General features: G+C 43.5%; 5 protein-coding genes across 5 annotated transcripts; 3 read left to right on the top strand and 2 right to left on the bottom strand.

Annotated features, from left to right (window-relative positions):
- Window positions 1–2,361: 2,361 nt before the first annotated feature.
- On the top strand, window positions 2,362–3,918 carry BYT42DRAFT_637303 (mitochondrial carrier domain-containing protein; the record flags this gene model as incomplete). Its single annotated transcript, XM_051572501.1, has 6 exons — window positions 2,362–2,479; window positions 2,548–2,627; window positions 2,703–2,904; window positions 2,969–3,049; window positions 3,153–3,376; window positions 3,450–3,918. 6 exons carry the CDS (start codon window positions 2,362–2,364, stop codon window positions 3,765–3,767), a joined length of 1,023 nt encoding a protein of 340 aa, XP_051423089.1. The 3' UTR covers window positions 3,768–3,918.
- Window position 3,919: 1 nt separating this feature from the next.
- Window positions 3,920–6,222, bottom strand: BYT42DRAFT_357089 (Metalloenzyme, LuxS/M16 peptidase-like protein). Its single transcript, XM_051563203.1, has 4 exons — window positions 5,717–6,222; window positions 5,414–5,535; window positions 4,514–5,303; window positions 3,920–4,405 (listed from the first exon to the last, which is right to left on the bottom strand). Exons 1-4 carry the CDS (start codon window positions 5,957–5,959, stop codon window positions 4,304–4,306), a joined length of 1,257 nt encoding a protein of 418 aa, XP_051423090.1. The 5' UTR covers window positions 5,960–6,222; the 3' UTR covers window positions 3,920–4,303.
- Window positions 6,179–8,524, top strand: BYT42DRAFT_571614 (P-loop containing nucleoside triphosphate hydrolase protein). The gene is made up of 12 exons (XM_051568509.1): window positions 6,179–6,479; window positions 6,542–6,632; window positions 6,695–6,731; window positions 6,803–6,969; window positions 7,040–7,105; window positions 7,185–7,225; window positions 7,290–7,578; window positions 7,644–7,688; window positions 7,749–7,805; window positions 7,876–7,898; window positions 7,957–8,316; window positions 8,390–8,524. The coding sequence occupies exons 1-12, from the start codon at window positions 6,322–6,324 to the stop codon at window positions 8,448–8,450; spliced, it is 1,395 nt and encodes a 464-aa protein (XP_051423091.1). The 5' UTR covers window positions 6,179–6,321; the 3' UTR covers window positions 8,451–8,524.
- A 10-nt stretch (window positions 8,525–8,534) lies between these two features.
- Window positions 8,535–9,685, bottom strand: BYT42DRAFT_571615 (uncharacterized protein). Its single transcript, XM_051568510.1, has 7 exons — window positions 9,469–9,685; window positions 9,347–9,402; window positions 9,231–9,288; window positions 9,089–9,166; window positions 8,988–9,026; window positions 8,775–8,921; window positions 8,535–8,711 (listed from the first exon to the last, which is right to left on the bottom strand). The coding sequence occupies exons 1-7, from the start codon at window positions 9,656–9,658 to the stop codon at window positions 8,701–8,703; spliced, it is 579 nt and encodes a 192-aa protein (XP_051423092.1). The 5' UTR covers window positions 9,659–9,685; the 3' UTR covers window positions 8,535–8,700.
- A 506-nt stretch (window positions 9,686–10,191) lies between these two features.
- Window positions 10,192–14,450, top strand: BYT42DRAFT_571620 (Spc98 family-domain-containing protein). The gene is made up of 17 exons (XM_051568511.1): window positions 10,192–10,322; window positions 10,384–10,487; window positions 10,559–10,667; window positions 10,732–10,986; window positions 11,051–11,312; window positions 11,377–11,537; window positions 11,615–11,727; window positions 11,795–11,916; window positions 11,983–12,087; window positions 12,157–12,394; window positions 12,459–12,636; window positions 12,700–13,101; window positions 13,163–13,348; window positions 13,427–13,654; window positions 13,720–13,845; window positions 13,903–14,101; window positions 14,178–14,450. Exons 1-17 carry the CDS (start codon window positions 10,218–10,220, stop codon window positions 14,210–14,212), a joined length of 2,928 nt encoding a protein of 975 aa, XP_051423093.1. The 5' UTR covers window positions 10,192–10,217; the 3' UTR covers window positions 14,213–14,450.
- The last annotated feature ends 133 nt before the right edge of the window (window positions 14,451–14,583 follow it).

The following is a 14,583-nucleotide window of genomic DNA, read 5'->3' on the forward strand; positions in this document are numbered from 1 at the left end:
TCATCACGACGCTGAACACCATTTGCACGACCAACGAGAACCTCTTTAAAAAAAACTTCAGGACTATGCGGATGACCAGCAAAAGACGTCCAAGGTCAAAAAAATTATTCAAAAAGGGATTGAGTACAATGCCAAGTTGAAGAGGCGTTATGCAGATGACGACGACGACGACGATACATCGTCCGAAGATTTGGAGTACCCGCTGAACCTGCCGCTCAAACGCCGTAACCCAAACCGCAGTTTGAATAATGTGGTTTTATTGATCGATTCAAGGACGTCCTTTGAGTGCACCAGGTCGCCAGAAGTCAATACCACCAACCCTCCCATTGACTGCTGGAAGTATGATTGCTCCTTCCATTTACCACACTGTTACAGTCTCGCCAGCTTCTCGGGAGTGCGATCGGGCAAAGAAGTGGTCGATTCGCCTTGCTTTGGAGTGGCGATGAGTGACTTTAGGTATTCGAAGGGAAAGTTCAAACAGACCGTAATTGACTCCTCTCCTTCGACAGAAGATGACAAATCCGATGCAAAAATGGCAGTTTGTTTTCCTTTCGATTCTGATAGTTCAAAGATAATTAATTTTGGGAGGTTGAACAAAACTTTCCTCTGCACAGCATTATCGTTGAGTTTCAACAACAGTGGCAAAATAAAAAGGACCTTTTAAGGGTTCGACGTGAGACCATGTCATAGTCGCCATCAATCAACGGCAAAAGGACCATTGCTTGAGTGTAAAAAGGTGATAATTCGAAACAAAATTATCGTAAGCTGTTCCATTTCGCATCACGTTTTGGAAACGGCGCACGTCAACGTCAAAAGTGGAATGGTTGTTTGATGCAGAAAACGCCATATCATCGGTGAGCGTTCGATAGGCATCATCATCAACCATTTGCTGATCTTCATCGTCAAAAACGTCGGCCACTTGGCTCCATCCTTGCTCTAAATAACTGCTGTCATTCTCCTTCACCGAAGCTTCCGCAGCCATCGTTATCTGATATGTTTTGTTCGTTTGGAGCATCAGGCTCTCCAGTCATATATGCCAGCGAATTATTGGCTTCAGCAGAAAACTGTACGGCAACCTCTTCTGGGGGACGGTGAATGGCAAGCATGTTGTATTTGAGGTTTTGCTCGCTTTCCAAAGAGTGAGGAATTTTTTTATATAGTTTTCAGCATTTTTGTATACTTCTTTTTCTTCCATCCTAACGATGCTGTTTTGGTTCTTCTATGCAGGATGCGTAAGTTGAGTAAATGCTTTCCGCAATTACTGGAGAAATGCATAATTATTTGGTAAGAGAAAAAAGGTGTTGAAAGTATTGTGGCAGCTCACATTAACTTGCCCTTTGTAGGGTTTTCTGGCGCGCTGCTGCCCAAAGCGAGACATTACGTGATACCAAAAGACTATATGGCTATTCAATGCTCCTTTGAATCTTAGAGCGGCAATACTACGTAAGTTTCTCGCAAATAATAACCAAATAAACGATAAATTTTCTAAACTAATTCGTATAGTATATCTATCGTGTTGTCTGCTGGTATCAATGTGAGTCCCATAGAAAAGTAAAGCCATGACTTTTTCACTGACTGAAGTTGTTTTGTAGATTCTCTCTGACAAGCCCATCTGGGTCGCTATGCTGTTCCCATTCGTGAGCGTTCTATCGCCTTAGCAGTAGTCTACAAAGTGAAATGCAACATCCGACTGTCTGTCAACTCAGTTACTTGCTTTAGTATCGAGTGCACATCTTCGTAGTATTTCTCACAGGTAAGTCTCTAATGGTTATCAACGTAAGTATAAACGGCCTATATAGAAAATGCCAGGGGCGTATTTCAGATACGGCAATCGATATGTAATTGATTCAATAAAAGCCACAATTGCAAAAATCCAAACTGTATTCGCTTTCAATGTAATTTTAGTTCGTCCCTATTTTAAGCACCATGGAGAACTTCTAAAATAAACCCTTCGACATTTGGAAATTGAATTACTGATGCCATTAAATAAAACAACGATGGTGATCGGTGAAGCTGAGATCCGTGACAGCCAAGTTCGGAGCCAGGTTGCAAAAATATTTTTACTTCAACCAATGGTAAGCTTAGGCTATCTTCAATTACCAAATTTGGCCTCCAAAATCCACAGTGGGATAACCGGCGCCGGCGAGGATCTGAGGACGCAGTCACAATGACTTTTTTGTCGGAGAACCAATGATTCATCTAATCGGGAAACAAGTGAGTTTGGATGAGACATCCGAAAAAAAAAATAGCGCCTGAATTTTTTAATATCATCGATCTGCATTTTTTTTTTTCAGTAACCTATTTTTTCGCTTCACCCGCTTCGCCTAGTTTTTCCCCACTCCATTCGTTGTAAAGTTCTTCATGTCGACCTCTACTACACACGAGAATCGGCTGGCAACGCTGCGGAAACGCCACCAAACTACATCGGCAGAGAAAACAATGTCGGCCTGCGCCGGTGCCATAGTCACCATGATGTTTAGTAAGCACGACTGCGGAAAATGGGGCTTGACACATTGGAGCTTTCCCTTATTGATCCCCGTTTTTCAGTGAATCCTTTGGACGTGGTGAAAACTCGCATGCAGGAAAACGTAAGCACAAGTGCATTAATGCGCTCGAGAGGCACCATGGTAAGTTGTTGGATCAGTCATTGAAGAAAAGGTGGATCTTATCGGGACCATTAAACGATCGTGACGGTTGGCTAGAGTGGTTTATCCATGATTGTTCGAGAACAAGGTCTCCTGACGTTGTGGCGTGGATTTACCCCGGGCCTCAGCATGGCCATTCCGTCCACCGTCATTTACTTTGTCGGTTACGAAGCTATTCGAGATCATGTCGAAACCACCAAGCTTGCCAACACGTGGGTCGAAACTTATGCACCACTGTGGGCAGGCGGGTTGGCTCGAAGTAAGTGATTTTGGCTCTATCGAAATTGCATTTATATCGATGTATTCAACGTGTTTCTTGTTAGCTGTTGCTGCATCGGTCGTCTCACCTCTCGAACTATTCCGCACACGCCTGCAATCATCACAAGCAACGCAAGGATTTCAAGGTAAAGTTATTACAAGGTCAGAAAAAAAAAAGAAATCAAACAACTCATGTTTAATGTAAAAAAAAAAAAAAAAAAAAAAAAAAAAAAAAAAAAAAAAAAAAAGGTGTCTGGCGGGATATAAGACATATGACACGTCAAGAGGGTATATTAACCCTTTGGCGTGGTTTTCTGCCGACGATGCTGCGCGATGTACCCTTTTCAGCTATTTACTGGATGGGCTATGAGGAAATCAAATACATGCTTACCTCCAAAGATACCTATTTTCCACACTCCAGTTCCGCGTCAAATTTCCAAACCTCCTTTATCGCTGGTGCATCGGCTGGATCGGTAAGTCACTTCTTGTAAAACCGAATCAGGGCCGACTTCTGTATTGACCAATCATGTGTACGGGATTTGCTAGGTGGCCGCCGTGATAACCACACCGTTTGATGTGATCAAGACCCAACGACAAATTAGTGGAGCCAAGATTGGCCATATTTTGAAAACCATTCTCAGCGAAGAAGGCGTACACGGGTTATTCAGAGGTATGATGCGCGGAATTAAGGGAGAAAAAAGTTGGTCAGTAAATACTCATCTTGTGTATGGTTGTAGGTGTTGTTCCTCGTGTTATGAAAGTCGCGCCTTCATGTGCCATCATGATCTCCAGTTACGAAGTGGGCAAACATCTCTTTGCACGTCAAAAACAAACAGCGCCAATGTAAAAAAACATGTATTTTAGACTACTGTAGAAATGGAATACCCCCCAGCCCTCCCCTTTTAGATACAACAAAAATTACTCTTTGATATAGAACGCATTTCATTCCCTTTTGAAGTTCATTTTTCTAAATTTTTCTCATCCTGTGTGCCTGCCTCACTCTACATTCTGCGCTCTGCATTCACTCGATATCAATAATCGATGAATGCATGGATTCTTGTGCCAGTTCCCCCTTGATGAATGGACGTCCTTTTTTTTATGTTGCTTTTGCACTATGTATGTGTAGAATCTATTTATATAAAAGAAAAAATTATAAAAAAAAAGAGAGATAAAAAAAAGGATAGGTAATTGGCAATCATAGAGCTCTTTTTCTTAGTCTTTTTTTCCTTTGTTTAACTCAAAATAAGGGAACCATTCATTTAAAGAGAAAGAGAGTCAGCGTAGGGAAGGCGGTCGATTTGACCGTAAGCGACGTGAGTAGCCTTGCTCTTCAACAACTTTTCGGCAAACTGTTTGAAAACGCATCCACGTTAGTAAAAGAAGAACGCTTGATCCTTATCCTACAATTTCCAATTCTTTACCTTGGCAACATCGGCAGCGGACAATTTACCATACACAGCAGCAAGTTCAGATGCAGTGGTATACTTGCCGGATTGAAGGGCCTATATCAAAAGAAATGCAACCAGTAAGCATTCAATCAATATAACCATTCTCCGTTTACTTCAATCTACTGGGGGGGGTTCCTTTCTCTATCTTGATGATGAGCTTACCTGAACACCGACGGATTCAAGACGGTCAAGACGAGTTTCGACATTAGCCACGGCGGCGAATTTGGCTTGTGCAATAGCTCTTGCGAGCTCTTCCTGTGAAAGACCCTTGGCCACAGCGCTCAACTGTTCAGCGGCAGCAGCAGTGGCAGCCGAAGCATCAGCAGCGGGAGCGGAAACGTAGACACCGAAGAGACCAGCATCCGAATAACCAAAGTTGAAAGCCTTCAATTGGGTGGCGTCGCTGAACTTGCTAGCGGCTTGAGCCAACAAACCAGAGCTGGGATGGAACTTGATGGTCTGTTCGCCACCGAGAGCGTACCGGAGGACCTGAGCAGCGGCGTATTCAGCCGAGTTCAAAGGAGCACCTTCAAAGGCAATGACGTAGCTGCCCTTGTCAGTAACAGACTCAATGCGAGTCTCACCACCGTGGTACTTGGAAGCCTGAAGGGGAGCTTCACCGGCAGGGAGGTTGAAGTAGGTTTCGGCGAGTCTTTCCAATTCACCGTGTTCGATACCGGAGCCAACAAGGGCCACGTTGTTCTGGAGGAAAAGTTCGTTGGCATAGGCCTTGACAGCCGCATTATCAATGTGAGCACTGGGCTTGGCAAAGATGGAGTTACCCAAACCCTTGCGGAAAGCGGCCTTGTGAGCAGCTTCAATAGTAGCAATTTCACAAGTGGCGAAAGCGTTGGCGGATTCGGCAAGAGTCTGCTTACGGACGTCGACGAATTCGTGATCCTGGAACTTCTGCTTGGAAACAACATCTCCAACAATCTCGGCGAATTGCTCACTAAGGAAACCCCCCACCAAAAAAAAAAGAAACAGTCAATCGTCCAGTCATTCCCTTTTGGTATCCATGACCCAGACCAGGTCATGTCAATTTCCCAAATCAAAACTTACGCATCACCGCTCAAGAATTCAGAAGCGTAGACAATCGATTCGTGAGACAAGTTGGAAGACAAGATGGCACCAGCAAGTTCGGCTTCACGAGCGATACGGAAAGCAGTGCGGTTGGCATTGTTCTATACAAATACAATATAGACAAACGTTAGCCAAATCATGTCGTTTTCTCGAAACGCATAATGGTCGCCATGGAAAAAGGAATTGGGACGGAAATAAAGGGGAACTGTCGACGCGCTAAATCCATTCCACAAAAAAAGAAAAGGAATTCATGGCTAAATAGGAACGTGGAACCATGCTCACCTTGAAACCGTAGTTCTTCAAGTAATGAGCGACACCGGGATGTTTGTCGTTTTCGAGGCGCGAACCACCGTTGACGACGACGGCCAAACCGGCAGTCTGACCGGGTTCTTCAATAGAAGCAACCTTGATGCCGTTCTTGGCGGTGCTGATTTGAACGCCTTGAGTGGCGGCGGCGGTGGCATACGAAGCCTTGGCGGCAGTGGTAGGAAGAGACGTAAGAGCTCTGCGGGATGCAGCCAACATGGTCAGAGTGGGGGAAGAACTTTGAAAAAAAAGAGGGGGTGGAGAAAAAAAAATCGACAAAAAAACACACGGGTGCTGGGAGAAATTGACAGTCTAGGGCTCGTTCCATGTTTACGTTTTCTTTTAAAACCCCGCCCCTGGGTCAGTAGTGACGTGCCCCAACAAGCGACCCTTTTACACTCCGCCAACCGAGTGAATCGAACGGTCACCATTGTTCCTTTTTATTTCTTTTTTGCATAAAGACGCCCGATCCGCTGATCAGCCATCAAAAAGTCCATCAAACGTGTTCACCCTATTTATCCGCTGCATTGCCTTTTTTTTTACACGCGATAAAACAAAAAGAGACACGGAAAAAAAAGGTCATGGTCAGCAAGCCGTCGGTAGGCGAGAAAATCAACGTGATCTGCAGAGTGCGACCGTTTCTGGAGGACGAGGACGGCCCGGACGATACCGTCGTTATCCAAAATGATCAAATCACGCTCAACAATTTCCGCAATCCAAACAATCCATTACATTACAAGTATGCATGCCTTTGATAGTCGGGTTTCTCAGGAACGAAACTCACATCATTGAAACGGATAGATTTCCCTCTTGCCATGCTCCTGACGCGACACAACAGGACATTTACGAAAACGACGTTTTACCCATCATTGACCGTGTCTTTGAAGGCTACGTAAGTGTCTTTGGACTTGGCACCTGCTGTTCCTATGCGTTTTGATAACTTACAGTCCGTAGGATGCCACTATTTTCGCCTACGGAGTCACCGGATCAGGTACGGAGCACGAACGAACGAACACACACTTGTTCGTTGGATGGAGTGATATTGAATGGAATTCTTTTTAGGCAAAACATATACGATGGAAGGCACGGCAAAGGATCCAGGCATCATACCTCGTGTTGCCAGGTTTCTGTTTGAAACCAAAGCAGCGTCTTCCAACGTCCGCATCACCATGTCTTACATGGAAATTTTCAAAGAATGCGTATATGATCTGCTGCTGCCAAAACAAAATGTAAGATGACCGGACAGCAACACGGCTACCATGACAATCAACAATCTCACCAAGCGTACTATTTCTACAGCGACGGATTGCTCTTGATATCAGGGAGGGACTGAATCGAGATGTATTTGTAGCTGATTTGACCGAGGTAAGTAAGAAAGTGGACCAAAACAGTGTATACAACTCAGCGACGCATCCTCACCCCTTTTTTTTTCTCTATTTTTAAGCGACCGATTAAATCATACAACGAGTTTCAGAAATTATTCAGGTACCCTATCTATATTATGCATTGAATCCCATTTTGGGATGAATGGCACTCATTCATTGGTTAGAATGGCGCGCAAGAATCGATCAACGGCGAGTACAAAATTGAATGCACGATCCAGTCGATCGCACGCTATCCTGTCTTTTCGGACCATTGTCGAAACTCATGTGGATCCACTCGATGGAGAAAATGACGATATGCAAGTGACCTGTGGCAAGATCAATCTTATCGATCTTGCAGGATCCGAAGATAATCGAAGATCGGGCAATGAGAAAGCAAGGATGACAGAAAGTGCAGCTATTAACAGAAGTTTATTCGTCCTCGGCCAAGTGGTGGAAGCACTCAATGTTGGTTCAGTAAGTGCAATGAGGCTAATAAAAAGATGATTCAACATGGGAACTCACTCCATTGCTATTAAAAGCCACGTATACCCTTTCGTGACTCCAAAATGACACGGATTTTACAGGTAAGAGCATGGTGGATCCATGACAAACAAAGATTTATTTGTTGAGGTCCATGTTTTTAGCCAACCTTGGGCGGCAAAGCTTTGGGAATGATGATCATTAACATTGCTCCAGGGCAGGTATGTATCAATGAGATTACCTGTGGAAAAAGTAAGGGTAACAGTATGCTCACGATTGTCTTATCATTAGGCATTTTATGCGGATACATTAAAGTATGCAATATCATTGAACAAAAAAAAACGACGTGATACTCATGCTGTCTTGATGTAGCGCTTTAAAGTTTGCTAGCCGTTCTCGCGAAATTCGATCGAGACCGAAACGAAATATACGGAAAACAAAAACGGTGACGATACCGAGCACAAGTCCGTCTTTGTCCGCCACTAGCTCGCGCGATTCATTTCATTCTTTTTCAACGATCTCAAGCCGTGATTTGCAAAGACCGTTGAAGCGACAACACTCGGCAAATGGGGAGTCTAGAGTGGAATACGATGCGATGCCAAAGAAACCTCGTCTTTCAATAGCGGGCGGGGAAGAATCGCGCAACAACGCTGTTTGGTCCGAAGCCACCGCAAACAAATCATGTTACGACACCGAAAAGAAGATATTGGAAGCGGTGCTGGCTGAATGCAAGTAAGTATAAACAGAAAACTGTTTTTTTTATTGTGACGCTGGAAAGACATCAGGGACTGATATGAGTGGTTAGTAATGTTAATAGTCTTCACGAGCTGAGGACAAAACTAGAGCAGCGAATGCAACGTCTATAGTTTTTATCATGTACATTTCACCTTTTTTTTGCATTTGTAAATAATCCAATACACATTTATATTCTTTCTGGTTTCATACACGACCGCCACATGAAGATGGTTGCATTCAAATTGTGAAAAAAGGCAACTTGCAAGCAGAAAAGCAAACCATTTGTTTTTTATGTATAGACAATAATGACGCGGGATCATAGAATGAGAAAATGTAATAAAAGCGGACAAAGCCAGTTCAAGTCAATGCAATCTTGTTCATTTATCGAGCACCTGAATTAAGGATGGAATCATGAGTTTTTCTGTACGCTCAATGGTTGGACGATGCAGACTTACTTTTGAAAGGATCCATACGCGCCTTCTTTTTGGAGCCTCCCGCACCTTTGACTTCTTCGTTGGCTGCCGCCTTCTTTGTTGATTTTCCCTTTGATCCGTTATCCGATTCTTCGTCAGACTCGCCATCCGATCCATCTGATGAAGTATCTGCTAGAATGTAATCCGATTACGAAAATGTCCCTCTATTCTCTAATTTGTTTTCACCAGGCTTACCGTCTTGCTCGCGAGGTCGTTTCATATTCTTTTCTTCGTCTAGTTGCATACCAATGAATAAACTATGTCTACACAGCACATTTTCCGAGTTGCCATGTTACCTTTATCCGGCTTGTCTTGGTTTGATAACGCTGCCTTGATAAATCGAGCAGCAGCATCTTTGTTGATGACCAAGGACGCTGGGAGGAAAAATAGTAGGTCAGTAACATGAGAATGAAACAAAGGGTCGCATGTATATTTTACCTTTGGGTCCTTTGCCTTCTGCCTTTTTGATTTTCGCTACATATTGCTTTACCCGTGCCTATGAACAGCCGTTGAATTCCCCTTTGCGTGCCCAATGATTTATTCCATGTACTTACCAGCTCCACCATAACTTCGTGATCCTTTGGATCGTGACCTTTAATTTTCATGTAAACTACCGAGTCGTCAGTGATTAGTTGGACATGTTCGCGTTATCGAGATGGAGGGATGAGTTGCTTACTAAAGAAGAGGGAATTGATGGCGTAAGATAAGACGACTTCGAATTCACAACGTTCATTGAGAGAGAGTTTCGAATATGTTTCCGACAAGTTTTTCGAGAATAAGGGTTCCAAATGTCGTTCAATGGTATCAATGCGTGCACGAAGTGCTCTTGCTGCCTTTTTCGCTTTTTGATCTTCTGAAGAATCCATAATGAAACGGTTGAAAAAGCCTTTATGCGCTCAAAAATAACGATCAAAAATTTGGATAGAATTGGCTTTGCCTTTTTTTCAACATTCAGAGTCCGCGAAAAATTTTAGGTTATCCTACTTCAATTGTGTAAAATGTGTAAATGCGTGTAAGCGTCTACCTTGTAAAATGTGGTGGCATTTACTAATCTGATTGGCAAATATCTAAATACAACATGCTGTTAACCAGTTTGCACTTTTTATTTCTTAGGAGTGAGTCAAGGATGCTCTCACTGTTTGCGAATCAGAGTGGTAACCTGGAAAAAGACATTTAATGTCGTGACGAAAAATGCTTCCGCTCTCTTTTGCGTAACTGATAAGGAAACTGTCGAGACGGCTCATAGAAAGAACTCTAATGTTGTTTTACATCTATTTTTCTCAATGATTAGATGTTAATAAGATCAATGGAAGCGGCATAATTCAATGAAAATTTGAGCAAAAGGTGTCCGTTTGAAGACGGGATTGTCGGAGATTGGACAGGTTGTTTTTGACCAATTGCAAAAGAGCTTCCAAGGTCAATGGCATGCTGAGGGCAGTTTGTTGGTCTTTTTTGGCATTTCCCGATCCACTCTTGATGTCAGCGACGGATCTGCTGCAGCAACTGATTCTACGCGTAACGAACAGAAAGGTATTACTAAAAAAGACCCACGTCCTTCATTGACTTTCTTGTGTCTTACCAAATATACCAGTCAGACCACGTTGATCCAAAGATTCTACGCGACGTCGAACGGAAGCTTCAATACCACAAATTTACTTCCTCGGATAACTATCAATTAGACACCAGATATGAAAAGTAGGCTCTTGAATTGCATTTATATGTAAAACCACCTAGCGTTTTAATCCGTCCAACGCATGATGGTATAGTCTCTCCGAAAAGTTCTATATCAAGGGGCGCAACGATCTCGCCAACGCGTTAAGGTCTTCCAAATCAAGATTCCTGCAGTCTAACATTCAGGTTCCCACCATCAACGATGTAAGCGATATTTGTTCTGTGTAAGCTACTGAGACGATACTAAGACGTCGTTTGATCTCCCTAGCCGAAAAGTCTAAAGTATGACATACTGGGTCTTTTACTGGCGCTGTCGGGTAACCCGCTCGCCCATCCACCTCGATCGCTGCTCGCGCCGGAAGCAAAAGTATCCGAAGCGCAACTGTGGAAAGACGTGCTCAGAGAGGAACCGCTACAGGGATCGCACTGGGAACAGTGGAACGACCTCTCCTCGGATGACGAACCCACTGATCCCTACAGCGACGACGACTTTACCCTTGACTTTGAACAGCTGGCCGAACAGGTAAACTTGAAGTTGATGAGAGGCTGAACTAAAGTGATGGATTGAATGTATCAACAATTATTAGAAACGCCGACTTCATTACCTCGATTCATCTGCAGTGGATCCAGTCGACTCATTTTCCGAGGAAGAAACGGGCAATAACGACATACACTTGTCCGATATCAGTAACGATGTCCATCGATTAGAGATTTTGAAAACTCGACAATACTGGCAAGAAAATTATAAACGAACAAAGCGACGACAGCAGTGCGAAGAGGAGGAGGAGGAAGATAGTGCTGGGGGTCCGCTGATGCGCAGGGACAGTCTTCAAAACGCCTCTCAATTATGTAGGTCATCTGTATTCATCCATTGAACACTTTCAGTTGTGGCTGATCGAGGAAAATCTTGTAGATCCGACATTGAGTCGTTATCGCTACGCACAACACGACACAGATCATGTTACATTTGTTCACGAAATGGATGTGATTCGGGAGGTCTTGTTTCTGTTGCGTGGTTACGAAGGCGTACTTTTTCAGCGCAAGACCACCGCATTAGGTGAACAGCAATTTGAGGCAAGCGCATTGGCCACAAGAAAAAAATTTGCATAGCAAACCCCGTTATGTAACCATGCTTCTTTTTTGTTAAACAGATAAACCAGGACTATGTCCTTCGCCATTTGAGTCATTCAGCCCTCCATGGTATTCTGCAACAGTTTTGCAAGGATGGTATTCTGTTATCCAATTTACGAATGTGGGCCCAACGGTAACAAAAATGCACAATCGCGTGATGTAGATTCTTTTGTTTTGAGGCTTACCGTTGATTTTCATAGTATGGTGAAAGCTTCTACGGTTGTCGCGGGTCAAACTTGTCAAGCATTTGGTGCATGTTTGATGCAAATCATTGGTCAATTTGACTTGGTTTTGGGTCAGCGAGAAATGAAGTATAAAGAAGGTACTTAGTTTGCGCTCTCCTGGTCAATTGCTGTCGACAGAAATATAGGTTAACAGCGATATGTAGATGCTGCCCAAATGATCTCCATACTTCAGCTTCGTCATTCCTTGGAAACCCCTTTACAAAGTCTGCGGATTTTGCATGATATTATTGCTCACAGTCCGTTCATGGGTAACGTATTCTGTCAACGAGTGATCATGAAATTATGCCTCCCCTGACGAATTTTATATCTTGTTTCAGACACTTTTACTGGGAATTCCGCATCACAGCCTGCAACTCCACATACGATCGCCGTGTATCTGATTTCTGAACTCTACAGCCGACTTTTAAGTGCGCAATCGATGGAAACGAATGTTGTCTACACAACGTTACTATCCGTATTTCAGCAAACGTTCGCTCCCTATGGTCGGCTGATGGACGATTGGACTTTTTACGGTTCACTTCAAGGAGATATGGCAGGCGAATTTCTCGTTGCGCAGTAAGGCCTGTCTTTGTTAATTAGTTGCCAACAACGCAAATTCTTAATCAAATACCACATATAGACGCCGGGATTTGGATGAAAACAGCAGCTTATTTTGGTCCCAAGGATTTTACATCAAAGAAGCGCCGGACGCTTTGACAGCCTTGATTTCGTTTCCGCTCTTTACCGAGCATCACAGTCGACGTGTTCTTTTTACAGGCAAAGCGGTGTACTTGACGCTGAAACTAGGACTATCCAACGTAAGCTTGCTATGGGACATGCCATTATCCTATGTACGTTATCTAACATACCCATGTGCTTAGTCTGTTTTACAACAATACAACACATTCGAGACTGTGCTTCACAACACGTTGGCCCGTACCGATGACATTTCCATGGAAGAGTATCACAGCGTGCAACACAACAGCGGGGATCCATGGATGCACCCATTTATGCAACACAGTTTCCCCTTGGCTACAACATCTTCTTCAATCAAGGATCGTTCACCATTGCCGGCGCCTGGCGCGGGTCAACTTTTGGATCAAGCCATGCAACAATGCTTTGAACATTATGTAGGCGCGCCATACGAAGACATGGCAGTGTATTTAAAGAACATTTTGCTTGCGCAATGCGGGCTCTTGCAGCACTTGCAATCATTGTCATCCATCTATCTGCTGTTGCACAACGATGTGATGCACACTTTTCTGGAAAATCTTTTCATTCAGGTAAAATGATCGAACAAAAGACAACGGGGGCGCATAACCCATATACTAACTATTCTTTTAGATGGACCAGCAACGCTCCTTGCATGATCCACGTTTATTAAATAAACTTCTCGCTGAAGCATGCTCTACCGGTCACGAATCACCTCAGAATCTGTTGATTATAAAGTTGAAATCTAAAAACCATACGGATGCGTCAGAGCCAATGAATCCTTCTGTGTGGTTGCAAGATATTCACGTTATGTACGAGGTAAATACAACAAACGGCATAATTGCCCATCACTATGTCTCTTTATTTCAATCTCACGCTCTGTCTTTTTTGAAAAAGCTACCTTGGCCTGTGAATAATTTTATTCGAAGCGAATACATCGAAGAATATAACCACATTTTCACGCTTGTATCAAGACTCAAGCGGGCCAAATATGTATTGGAAACAAAATGCTTTATTCGAATGCAGCATCAAGCAAGCAGGAACCAAAACTTGATGGAGCTTTACTCGATGCGCATGCGTCTCATGTGGTTTGTCAATGCTTTTTGGAGCTATATCATGACGACTGTAAGCACTCCAAAATTTCGCCTGCTCTTATGTTGTTGTTCGTGCTTAAAAAATCATTCATTTAGGTGCTGCACGCGGAAACGATTCAATTTCGGGATTATCTAAGCCAGCTTACTGATGCGGATGAGATTACTGCGTTACATGGTAATTTTGTTCGAAGGATAGTCAACCGATGTCTATTGAACGAAGAGGTACAAAGTGGTCACACTATTTCGACGAGCTCGAATGATCTTATACCTTTTTGATAGACCATATCGATCAAACGGGCCATCATGAGTGTGATGGCGCTGGTGGAAGATCTGGATGTATTATTTGCGTGCTGTACAGGATCCTCCTCCACCGGTCTGGCTCGGGAAAAGGCGACGACGCAATTGGACGCACTGAAAGAAGAATTTGAGCATACCATAGCGTTTATCAACGATTGCCTTGGACAATTAAGGCGACAAGGTTGTTTGCCTTGGTGTATGTCGTTTTCTTGCACTTTTATAGTAAGGGATTTGACTGACCCTCTTTCATTCTCTAGTGGATACACTGGCGGCGTCTCTTTCAGTCTCTTGATGGTCTTTTTATCTCCCTTGCTCCCTCTTGTAATTATCCTGCCTCCATACAAACTCGCTGTAGAAGTTCTATCTCCTTACCCCCGCAGACTGTATGAGACCTGCGGGCATCCGCATGTCTTTCTCCCTCGTTCACAACTGGATTGTTTACAACCTCTTTTTTCTTACATTAATACTAAGCATCACCACACCCTGAACAAAGGCATCGTATATAAAACGTTACACTTTACTGCCTGCGGATATTTTGATACCACTGTATGTAACAATATAAAGAACACGAAGAAATTCTTATACAGGTATGCGAGATCCGTTGATTTGCCATAAAAATGGCCCAGACAAGCGAATTCAGCAATTCCAGAGCAAATTCTCGAG

The sequence above is a fragment of the Radiomyces spectabilis genome (genome assembly GCF_025331425.1).
Source record: "Radiomyces spectabilis strain NRRL 2753 chromosome Unknown BYT42scaffold_7, whole genome shotgun sequence".
Classification (NCBI taxonomy): Eukaryota; Fungi; Mucoromycota; class Mucoromycetes; order Mucorales; family Radiomycetaceae; genus Radiomyces; species Radiomyces spectabilis.